The following is a 12,510-nucleotide window of genomic DNA, read 5'->3' as shown; positions in this document are numbered from 1 at the left end:
CTCTCTCTCTCTCTCTCTCTGTCTCTTTCTCTGTGTCGGTCTCTCCTCGTTTCCTTCCTGCCCTCTCACTGCGAAGTAAGCTGTGTGTGTGTTTCCGTATAGCCACAGGACCAAAGGCTGATTTTGGCACTCTTACTGCACATAGCAAAGCAGCACAATGAGATATTTCCTCTCTCCACTACACCCTTTCCTTTCAGTCCATCGCCATTGTTTCCACCTAACCTTTGTCCCAGTGGCGCGGGCATGTTGCTGAGCTAAAACTGCAAAAGAGATTTTGTAGTTAACAGTCGATCTAAAAAGGTTTTGGCTCGGTCTGTCTTCCTGTCATCCCACTTACCAGCAGTCACTCCCTCGTTACTGCAAAACATACAAAAAAAACAATTTAATTTGAAAAAATGCCTGCGTTTGCAAAAATATGAGTGAGAGAGAACGGGGGGGAGGGGGGTAGCAAGAAAAGAGCGAGAGATGGAAAGGAAATTATGGAGAAAAGGGGAAGGAGAGATGCTGATGTAGTTTATTTGCGAATGGATTTGATCGGATCACGATGATAAGATTAAGGTGGGTTTGGATTTTTGCATTTGCATTAGTACATTAAATTACCCCACTGTAATGATTAGCAAAAGAGGTGTGGAGTACTTGTAAGATGGAGGGATGTTTTGGCATTGTTAATTAGTATTTTTGTGATTCATCATCTCTGGTTCTCTGTAATTTGTATGTGTAACCGGACTTTCTCACATTAAGTAATACCTTTTTCTTTCTTAACTTCGTTGTCCTTGCCTTTTCTCCGCTTCCCTCTCCTTTCCTTTACAATATATCACCTCGTATTTTTGTATAACTTCCATACCTTCCCCCAGTCTTCTGCTTCTCCTACTCTCCCGCCCGGCCTACTCGATGCTGCTGGGATGGGTGGAGTCTCCAGGGTATCCCACTGGATATTTGCCCCATGCCAGTATGAACTGGAGCAGGTGTGCCCAAAAGGGTCACACCCTCTCCATCAAGCTCATCCACCTGGACCTGGAGGACAGCCATGACTGTGAAAACGATGCAGTAAAGGTCAGGGGTCACGAGAAACTTCAAATGGTTGTCCCGTAAGAAGTCATGGTTAATAACTGATTACAGTAATGTTATTGTGTCCTCTACAACACTATTGTTTTCCAGGTCTTTTCAAATGGAAACCTAATCTCAGTTCTGTGTGGCAAAAGGGAATTTGAGGAGCTTCAGTCCACTGTGAATCCCTCGCTCCTCTCCTCCCCGGGGGGCTGCCTCTCTCTCACGTTCCACTCCGACTACTCAAACACCGAGAGGCACACCGGCTTCAGAGGGTTTTATAGCGAACAAGGTGAGATGTAGAGGAGAAAGAGTTGTAAAAGTCCCACCAAAGTCCGTCGTATTTGTGCCCATTTATTTTTCCATGTTCAAGAGTTCAATTTGTAATCACACTGTTAACTGTTAGGAAGGTGATCTTTTTAGACAACAACTCTCAATGGTTGCAGTTTATAGTTAAGCTGAATTGGACACAGTTACATTTTAAGATGTATTTAATGTCATAAGTGAAACTTTCTACAATAATCCAGTCCAGGGTTATGTGAGTCTAGGGTTAAATAAGTAAAGCCTATGCTTCTGAACTATCTTTATCATTAAGACTTTCAGTTTCAGTTCAAAGGTGCTGCTGATGTCTGATCTAAGTCGTGACCTGTTGCCTCACCTTTGTGCAGAGCCAGGCTAGTGGTTTCCTCTCTGTTTTCAGAGATTATGCTAAAATAAGCTAAGCGTCTTGTGGCTACAGTACATGAGAGTGATGTTGATCTTCTCATATCAACTCTGAATGAAGCGATTAAGCGCACTTGCCTGAATTTCAAACTACAGTATTACTTTAAGAGTGCTCTACTGTAAGAGTTTCATCCCAAATGTCTGGGGTTTAGTAAGTGAATCATCACCACCAAAACAGCAGGTGTTCCTTTAAACTAACCCTCTAATTCATTTGCTCTCTCAGACTTCGATGAATGTAAGGACGACCCTGACAACGGATGCACCCAGTTCTGTCACAACTACATCGGAGGGTACCACTGCTCCTGTCGCCATGGTTACTACCTGGATGTGGACAAACACACTTGCACGGGTACAAACACTGTCACGACTCACGACGAGGATCAGTGCATAGCTTACAGAATGAGGAGTTCAAATTAGACGGAGGAAGACGAATCAAGGAAGGTGAAACTAAACAGAAACATGAAGTGGAAATAGGGAAATAGAGGAAGCAGAAGCAGGCCAACCCGGGGGGAAAAGGAGGGAGACGAGGAGCAGCACAGGCTGATTGTGTAATCAATGATTTCGTTGACTGTGATGACAATGAAATGTTTTCTTCAACACAGTGAGTTGTTCTAAGGATCTGTCAGGGCTGTACAACGGGGACATATCCAGTCCCTCCTGGCCCGCTTCATATGCAGACAATGCCAACTGTCAGTACACGCTGTCTGTGGAGGCCACCCTGCAACTGGAGTTGCACTTCTCTGAGGATTTCGATGTGGAGCAAAGCCCTGATGGTCAATGCATAGATGCACTGAGTGTAGGTGTTGAGTTCAAATACTTCAGTACCACATTTTTCTAAAACTTCTCGGTGAAACCAAAGTGGAGGTTCAGACAAAAGCGTTGTGATCATGGATCTAACGACAAGTACACATCTTATTTGAACCATTTTATGTGTCACACATTTTCGTTTTTTAAATAATAGTGGATTTCTCTTCCATGGGAATACTTGTGCAAACGTGTTTTATTTTATATTTGCGGTGAGTCATTTTATAGGCACTGTACAGGCTGGGGGACACACCTACACATGTGTGTTTCACCAGAGTGAACTGAGCAGAGAGGAAGTCGAGACATGCACAATGTGAGACATCACCTTTGGTGTTTTGTTTGCAGATTGAGACTCCCTCTGGGATTCTGGGGCCATTCTGTGGCCACACGCTTCCCCCATCTCCTTTTCTCACTCACTCGCATCGTGTCAAAATCCGCTTCACCTCTGATGGCTTTGGCACAAACAAAGGCTTCAGTCTCCACTTCAAGACCAGAGGTACTGCAGCCTCCTCACTCCTTCACATGGGAAAGCAGTATTTGTTGGACAATGATCATGATTGTTCTTTTCACATGTGCATTTCAGACAAGGTCTGTCCAGCAGTGGTGACCTCGCACTCCACTGTGACTCCTCAGCAACCAGAATATCATGAGGGTGAAACAGTGACAGTAACTTGTGATCTTGGCTACGTTGTAAATACTGTGAGTATACAGAGAACCAGAAGTTTTAATAGATTTACATTTGTTGTATTTAAGCCACTTTTAAGCTAATTAAGTTCTCCTTTTGCAAAGTAGGATGGCAACCAGACCCTGTCAAATCAGTATGTGGCGATATGTCAGAATACAGGCGTATGGACTCCCAATTACGTCTGTGAACGTGAGTTTGACTGCAACCATTTTTGCTGAAAATTTGTCTTGATTTTCTTATTTTTTTCACATTGTTCTTCACAATGTTTTTTCCCCCCATGTGTAGCTGTGGATTGTGGACTTCCTGATATCCCAGAAGGTGGCATCCTTCAGTTGGTGGACTCAGATAACATACACTCTCAGTATAAAGACCAGATCCAGTTTAACTGCAGCTCAACGTACTACACGCTGGAAGGAGATGGTGATTATAAGAAGCTTGTACACCATTTTCTGATTCCTTTCCTTAGCTTTTAAGAATGCAAAGTGTTCTGGTTTTGTTAATCATTCGTTGTTTCACCGAAATGCTCTCTTCAATCTTTCAGACTTGTACACTTGCAGTGCCATTGGTGAATGGGTATCAGGTGGAGGCGAGACAGAGATGCCGAAATGCATTGAAGGTACGACCTTAAATGTATTTCTCACATTTTCTCGTATTAGCTAATATTGAATCACATGAATCTATTGATGACTTCCTGTGTATTTCAGTGTGCGGAAAGCCTGAAAAATACCGTGTAGCCAGAATTTTGGGAGGTGAGGATGCAAAATTGGGAGAGATACCGTGGCATCTTTTGATTAAAGAGCCGAATAGAGGAGGAGCATCATTGATCAATGACCGATGGGCTGTCACAGCAGCTCATGTCGTGGAAACGGCAGAAGAAACCTCTTTGAGACTGTATGGTGGACTGGTAGATGGAAAAACGATAAGAGACAGGTTTTCTAATGTAGTTATCATGGACAGTGAGAGGATCATAATTCATCCCGACTACAACAAAGGCACTCCTTGTAGCACGCTCCAATTTTGACAATGATATTGCTCTCATTAGATTAGCTTCCAGGGTGAATTTAGGCCCAAACCTCCTTCCCATTTGTCTGCCAGAGGTAAACAGTGTAGATGAGCAAGGCACAGTGTCAGGCTGGGGGAAAGCAGAATCAAAGACAGGATCGGTTAAGTTGTACACGTCTGCTCTGTTAAAATACGCTCATATTGGGGCCTACCCCCTTACAAAGTGTCAGGATACACCGTCCGCACCTACAGCTAACGAACGCATGACTTTCACGAATAACATGTTCTGTGCTGGAGCAGATGGAAAGGACAGCTGCCAGCAAGACAGTGGAAGTCCGTTTGTTTCGCCTATGTTGACTGAAGGCAATGAGCCATATCATCTGACTGGCATTGTGTCCTGGGGACCCCCCTGTGAAGAAAAGCAGTACAAGGGTTATTATACCAAGGTGGCTAATTATGTGGACTGGATTAAGGAGACAATAGATACGGTCGAAAAGTCTAAGAAAGGGGAAAGATGAGGGAGAAAATGCTTCTCTGCTAAACATAATAATGTAATCAATTTCAGGACTGATTCAGATATCATACAAATAAATGTTTATGAAATCAAATGTACCAATCATAATACCATTATGCTGTGATCACATTGTTACTTTATACTTCCCTTTTGTATTAAAGGAATTTGCAAATCAACTGCAGAGAATGTGTTTGTCAACCAATTTAATAATGTACTGTAATGTTGTCTGTTAATCATCAGATACACACAATAACACGTTTCCCATCAGGGGTCTCCATACACTGGAATACTTAATATTTAATGTTTATTTCATAATTTATACGTTTGCCTTTCACTCAGTGCTGAGTGTTTCACTGATAAAGCATTTCATCAGACACAAATGCCCTCACATGTAAAACAATAACGACAATAATGTTTTAAAACAATTCAGCTGGAACAGTTATCTTGATTTATATGATATGTGGACTAAAATCATAATCATGTTTACACCAACCGCCTGGATGAACTGTACACAGGAAATGTTCATAGATGGCAACAAACACAATTTCATATAATTTTCTCTTTTTTTATTGTAATGCCCTGTATTTATTTGTCTCAATCAGCTGCTTCACGCAATGTTTTCATACCCACAAACAACATGTCTGCTTCTCAAATGCAATTGCTTCTTTGCAGATGCAGTCAAAAGTGTAATAGCGCCCTCTAGTGGTAGAATGAGGTTTATGGGTGAAGGAGCCAAAGTTTAAAAAATGGGATCTGAGAAGTTTTTTCTAAAGTTATTCTCAATAGATAATCTAAAATGAAGGAGATAACATTTAATTTAATAATAATTTAATTGGAGATGTCTACTTAACAACGTCTTCCTAATTCTCTATTTTAAAGGAATTATTTGCAGCATCGACCCTGTTTTTCTACAATTCAAAGTCAAGAGCTCGTTTGTTTTTGCCAAGACAAACAAGGCTTATTCCTGGCATCAACGCAGTGAGTTGCTAAACACTGGAAATTACAGACTTGGTGACATTAATGTTTCACTTGAAGGTGAGGCATTTGCTCCTGCAGCAGCGGATCAGTTCACGCTCAGATATAACATTCAATCGAGAGATGGGGTGGACTTTCTGTATCATCTTGTAAGTTTCGATGAACTTTAAAACCCATTTATTTGTTGGAATGAAATTGTTTTTGTCGTGAATTTCTAGCTTGATTCCAAAATTCACCGTAAATACCTGCTGTCATTGGGGAGCTGTTTCTTATTTCATTTTGGATCTTCTGTACAACCAATATTAAATGAGCAGTGTTTAATAGGTTGACTGAGAGCCACTATATGTAAACCCTCAACAGTATTATACTGCAGGGTTGATTGTGTCACTCTGTTTGTTTTTTCTGTTTGCATTAACTTTGGACCTGCAGCTCAGACGACCACAAACTGATAAACAGATCGAACTCTCTCTGTCCCTGCACTTTTTCCAGGTTTCTGTATGTGTCATCTTGTGAGTGCCGGCGGCTGCCTGATCCAGAGCCTGTAATGCACGGGGCGGTCCAGTCCCCCCAGTATCCCCAGCCTTACTCTCCCAACCTGCTGGAGCAGTGGGACCTCAGTGTGCCCGAGGGCTACCAGATCCAAATCACCTTCACACACCTGGACATTGAAGCTTCTCCAGGCTGCTATTACGACGCCCTCACAGTCAGAGCTATTTTTCAACACATATGAAACAAACAAAAGACCGGTGTTGTGGTGTTTGAGTTCTGAACTACAGTGTGACTCGAGTTTAGTCAACTTGACTCAGGCTTGAATGTTGACGACTTAACCTAGAACACTTTTTCTACCAACTACGTACATACATCTCCATGTTTTGCTGTTATTGCCAAAATATGCTTTAGTGTATCTCAGTATTACTAACTGCATGGTGGGTATACAGTGGTCTCTCAGTGGTAGTAATCTCACAATGAGGCAGCCCTATGTTCTTTCTTGGGGGTTTGGTCTTGCTTGTTCACAGGCGGCTCACCCCCCTTTTCCCAAAACAAATGTTTACTAGAACGGTTTACAATATTAGTTAAGTTCAAATGCCACTTGGCCGCAGTACAATGGGTTGTAAACAACACATTTCTAAATTAGTTGTGCTTCAGGCCACCAGACCAGGTATATGTTAGTCCAATATTTGTTCTACTTTTCACTCTGTTTTGGTCGCTAACTCCTGATGGAAGTATGTGCCTCTTTAGCCGCTAACGTTCATTAGTCTCTAACTGCCTTCCGTTTGATTCGTAGCATACAATGAGTTACCAGAGCTGCTGCTGAAACATACGTCGATCAGTGCAGTGATATTAATGAACCAAAACCTTAAGCTTGCGAGCCATTAAACCAAAGCAATGAGCTGAAAGATGTTAAAAAACCTCTGTGGAGCTGAGGGGAACTGCAGAGTCTGGTGCTAATTTGTCAATTTGAGCGATACCTTACATACACATAAAAATGTAATTCATTGTTAACATGAAAGCATTGATTAAACTTAGACTCAGACTTGGACTCAAAGAAAGACGAATTTGGATGCAACTTTGACTCACAGTTTGGTGACTCAACTGCAACCCTGTAATAGATTTGTCTACTGATAAGTGCTGCATGGTGTATTAAACCCTTTCTTCATGATGAAGATTTGATCCCTCTTATGACCCCTCAGGTTCTCTATGATGCAAAGATCCTGGGAAAGTTTTGTGGCCACGAGAACTCGGCTATTGGGCATCATCCAGGCAACCAGCCCATCCTGTCTCCAGGCAACAGACTCACCCTGATATTCCAGACGGACGACAACAACCCAGAGCGCCATCAGAATGTGGGCTTCTCTGCACAGTACCAGGCAATAGGTAGCACTTATCTATCTCCTGTCACTTCACTCTTCCACTACGGAGCGACCTCCCACTAACTTATCGTGTCTCTCATTATCAGACTCGGATGAGTGTTCTGCGCCAGAACCTGAGGATGGCTCAGGTCCTCTCTGCTCTCAGATCTGCCTCAACACCCTTGGCTCATACCTTTGCGCCTGTCACCACGGCTATGAGCTTCGTCCAGACCAGCGCAGCTGTGTGTGTGAGTGTTGTGCAGATTCACACTTGTTATGTATGTATGTATGTATGTATGTATGTATGTATTACGGCTGAGAGGCAGGGGGAACAATGCTCAGTCACACAATGTTCAACTACTTCGACCAAATCCAATGTCTGTTTCAGTCCAAGGATGCTTGTGTCAAGGAACTGACCATTTATGACAAATTGTTATACACTCAGATTTAGCCGATAAGGATTTTCTCTTTGAGGGAGCTCTCAAAGAATCTGAATAGCATCAGAGAGTCTGCTTTAATTAATACACTTTATTGAACAGTAGATCTTAGTAAATTTAGCAGTGCCATGTTGTTACAAGGTTGCTAGGCCGCTGACGAATGGGCCACTGACCGGGAAGCATTAAGAAAGCAACTGATTGAATTTAACCTGAATGTTCCTTTACCGATTTCCCAGTATCCTGCGGCGGCGGTATATTTGATGAGCTAGAAGGACATCTGTTCAGTCCAGGATACCCGGACCCCCCGCCTCAAGCTGTGTCCTGTCAGTACAATATTGATGTAGAATCTGGCTTCACCGTCACTCTTAACTTCACCGACATCTTCCACATCGAGAGCGTGGACACTGAGCAAGGCCCAAACTGTCTTTATCATTGGTTGCTGGTAATGACGAGCCGCTATATAAATAAATGGAAACAAACTGAGCATAAAAAGATATGTTAAATATTGAGCTGTGCACTCCTCTCTTTCAAGCTGACCATCCCAGACAGAGAGCCCATGAAGCTGTGTGGTGGAAAGAGTCCAGGTCTGATAGTCACAAACTCCAACACTGTCAGACTGGACTACCACACTGACAATGAAGGCCTGAGCAAAGGCTGGAGCCTGGACTACAGCACTCACAGTGAGGGAGAGAGGAATGAGAGCAGAAATTAGCCGATGAGCAATTAAACTGCTATTGATTATCAAAACATTTTCCACCAGTTGGTAACAGTTGGTTACTGTATGTGTGCAGCTGATGTCACATGTCTGCTTGTCCATGGTGTTTCCAGGAGTAAAGTGTCCATCTCCCAGTAATGTGGCTAAAGGCAGGGTCACTCCTATCTTGACCGAATATCTCTACAGAGACTACATCTTTGTGCGCTGTGAACAAGGATACAAGCTGATGATGGTTAGATGAAACTTCACTTTTTTTTCTTCCTTTCTTACAATGGCGGACTTCTTTATTTGTCATTGTGAGCGATATAAAAGCAGATATTGTCCGATGTTTGATCAGTTCCTCTCTTTTCTCTGTCAGGACGGTGAGGAGGTCGAGGGTTTCTCTACCATGTGCCAAAACAATACAAAGTGGCACCTCCCTCTGCCAGAATGCCACAGTATGCTACCTTTAAGCTCAGACATAACACCCATTCTAAAAATGAATGGAATCTGTATTGTGATTAACTACAACTTGAGTCTTACCGGCAAAATAGTAATTTCTCTTTGTTTTGTTCTTCTGCAGTAATTGATTGTGGAGAACCTGCACCTTTGCTGAATGGAGGGGTGACCTTCCTGTCTGGCCTTCAGAATCAGTACCGTTCTGTTGTCCAGTATCACTGTAACGAACCATTTTACTCTCTCCTTGGAGGTATAAATGGTGAGGTATTAATATATACTCTTCTATGATGTACAGTTTTAGATTTGTCCTACCAATACCACCAGCCGTTGGTTTACATTAGCCGACTCTTGAAACTTTGATGTAAATACATAATCATTGCGTGGCAATGCAGTTTAAAGGAGCAATGTACCACATTCAGAGTATTAATATAGCAGCAAACAACTATATGCTATGTAGAGATATATTGGAGTCATGTCGACCTATGCAGAGAATGAATGTGCCCTCTCTCTGTGTGATGTCATCCGAGCTTCTCTCTGCTATGTTGACATAGCCGGGCCGGCCACACGCGCTTTTAGTGCATGCCAGCGCATGCCCCACATGGCTAGCTCACTGCCACTGCTCTGCACTGCTCTCATATGCCGGTTACACCGGCAGTGTCAACACTGTTAGCTCTGTCAGCACTGTTGCCATAGTTTGTACCGTTAGCTACGAGCCGCCGGCTCAGGCGTCGGTATGTTGAGAGCTGTTGAAAGACAATCGGAATGCTCCCAACCGATTGATTTTCAACAGTGCAGAAATGAAAAAGCATTAACTTACATACATTTTTAAAGCACACTATTTATGTTTTTTGGTTACTTGTGGTGTAACATATACATGATTTCCAGTAAATGGGCTAAACCAGGGGTGTCAAACTCATTGTCGCTCTGGGGCCACATCAGCATCATGGTTGCCCGGCGCGTGCGGATCGGGGAGGAGCTCCGCCGTGCGCGATACAACGGATATTTGTAAATTGTCCGACTTTTACATTTTTTTTTTTTGCTGGCGGATTCACGGGCCACATAAAATGACGTGGCGGGCCGGATCCGGCCCGCGGGCCGTATGTTTGACACCCCTGGGCTAAACGCTGCTGGTCACTAGTAACTTAACACCAACTTAACTTAACATAACTTTCACTGCCCTCCAAGCATCACTGACGGGTGTGTTCAGAAATGTGTTCTGTTGCACCTGTAACCCCATCCAACAGTGATGTCAAGGTGTACTGACACACTCTGGAGTACATTTCTTCATCACTCGAGATAAAGATTAACATCAAACTCCCTGCTCTGCAGTTGACTACACCTGTGAGGCAGACAGAAAGTGGAGATCCAACGACGATATTGTTGTCAGTCCAACATGCATACCAGGTATTGCTTTCCACTACAAAGCTAATGTACTGTATATCTTAATTGGATCACAGAGTCTGTACTTAGATACATATACGTCTGTATCCCTCCAGTTTGTGGCCAGCCCACAGAACTCATCTCTGGCTATGAAAGGATCATTGGAGGCAGTGATGCTCCAGAAAATACCATCCCCTGGCAAGTGCTCCTGAGTGTAGGTGGAGGCAGAGGAGGAGGCATGGTGATTGGAGACCGCTGGATAATGACTGCAGCTCACAATTTCATAAGAAAGGGAAATCCAGTTTCAAAAGAGACTATACGGGTAAGTGTGCTGCTATAGGTGTTATCTGCATGCCCGTTGCCTCCATGATTTTCAACTGACATTTAATTCCTTCTATGCTGTTGATTTTCAGATTTACATGGGACTTACTGACGCCACCCTGATGGGCTCTCCTGTGATGGCTGCCTCGATCCACATTCACCCTCAATACAATAACCCCAACAATGTAGACTACAACAATGACATTGCCTTGATCAAAATACAAGACCCAATCACATTCAACTCATCCATTATGCCAATATGTTTGCCAGCAGAGGGCGCCACATACAACACTGGCACGATGGGGTAAATGTTCAACTGCTGGGTTTCATTTCATTCGGCTATATTATCCATTTTATGTTATTTTATTTATCTTCTCCGCTTAAAGTTTTGTGAAATCAGTCAATGATGGTATTGTTTTCACCTTGTAAGTCTGTGAGTGTCATCGTGGCAAACTGGTCCTAGTGACAACGACTGTAGTTGGAACTACAACAGATGTGGTTTGAGTGCTTTGCCAGGTGTTTATATTTCTGCAGACAGATTTTGTTATTGCGATAGTGTCGGGGGAGTTGGGGGTATTGCCGTGGACCATGTGAATCTTATCCAGCTCCTAGACAGCTTTGCTTTTTTTCTGCTGAGTTCACCATATGACTGTCTCTTCTACTTTTTTCAGACTGGTTTCAGGATTTGGACTAACAGAAACTAACAACACACGGATTTTGACAAATAAGTTGAAGTATGTGCAACTCCCTGTGGTGACGCAGGAGACATGCAGTAATTCACTCACTCCGTTGAAGAGGACAAGGACCGATATACCAAGTCTGACAAACAACATGTTTTGTGCTGGAGTCCCTGAAGGGGGGAAGGACTCCTGCCAAGGTGACAGTGGAGGACCCTACGCCCTGAGAGACAACAAACGGTTCTGGGCTGCTGGGATCGTCAGCTGGGGGGTTGACTGCGGAAAGCCGCGAAGATATGGAGTCTATACCAAAGTCATCAACTACATAGACTGGATCAACAAGATGATGCAGGAGAACTGAAATTTACAGTAATTCATTACAACATGATACAAATAGAGAACTACAGTAATTTTGATCCAACTATACTCTTTCTGCAGTGTTAGTCAATGTAACAAAAAGCTATGAAATTAGATTACATTATTAAGTACAAATCATGATTTGGACAATTTAAAAATGTCCTAAAACTATTAAATTAATGTCATACTAATTGTAAAGTCATCACATAGTATTAACATTTTCCAAAAGCATTTTTTGAATAAAGTGAAATAATACAAACTTAAATGTGCCTTTTGATGCATGTTGATTCACACATCTCCTCTCTTCTTCTCTGGGATCGTCAGCCGGGGTTTTGAATGCAGACGTTCTGGATTCTACACCCGAGTCCCAAACTACTAGACTGGATCAACAAGACCATGCTGGAGAACTGCATTTACTATATTTCATCACTATCTTAATAAAACCCGGTGTGCTGATATGCCAAATAAAAACAAATGTGGAAGAATAATTTGACTTCCTCTTTAGTGATGGTGAGGTACAGTACAGGATGAGCAGGTATAAGACTAAACATTCAGTTTTTAAGCAATTTTCGCATTTCAGTAAGA

General features: G+C 42.7%; 2 protein-coding genes across 2 annotated transcripts; both read left to right on the top strand.

Moving 5' to 3' along the window:
* The first annotated feature begins 465 nt into the window (after positions 1-465).
* On the top strand, positions 466-4,951 carry c1s.2 (complement component 1, s subcomponent .2). Its single transcript, XM_079164192.1, is given in 12 exon segments — positions 466-558; positions 855-1,053; positions 1,159-1,339; positions 1,994-2,119; positions 2,373-2,566; positions 2,920-3,070; positions 3,158-3,273; positions 3,367-3,448; positions 3,545-3,679; positions 3,801-3,875; positions 3,964-4,267; positions 4,269-4,951. Coding segments are annotated over 12 exon segments (2,088 nt in total). The 5' UTR covers positions 466-544; the 3' UTR covers positions 4,780-4,951.
* An 844-nt stretch (positions 4,952-5,795) lies between these two features.
* c1r (complement component 1, r subcomponent) lies at positions 5,796-12,379 on the top strand (the record flags this gene model as incomplete). Its single annotated transcript, XM_079164926.1, has 14 exons — positions 5,796-5,899; positions 6,240-6,453; positions 7,442-7,625; positions 7,708-7,848; positions 8,274-8,479; positions 8,570-8,717; positions 8,866-8,984; positions 9,111-9,189; positions 9,315-9,449; positions 10,520-10,594; positions 10,687-10,892; positions 10,984-11,195; positions 11,563-11,937; positions 12,250-12,379. The coding sequence occupies 13 exons, from the start codon at positions 5,796-5,798 to the stop codon at positions 11,927-11,929; spliced, it is 2,190 nt and encodes a 729-aa protein (XP_079021052.1). The 3' UTR covers positions 11,930-11,937; positions 12,250-12,379.
* Positions 12,380-12,510: the final 131 nt, after the last annotated feature.

The sequence above is a fragment of the Pholis gunnellus genome (assembly GCF_910591455.1).
Source record: "Pholis gunnellus genome assembly, chromosome: 8".
NCBI classification, from domain to species: domain Eukaryota; kingdom Metazoa; phylum Chordata; class Actinopteri; order Perciformes; family Pholidae; genus Pholis; species Pholis gunnellus.
Note: the sequence above shows the minus strand (reverse complement) of the source record. Positions and strands in the feature narration are given on the sequence as shown.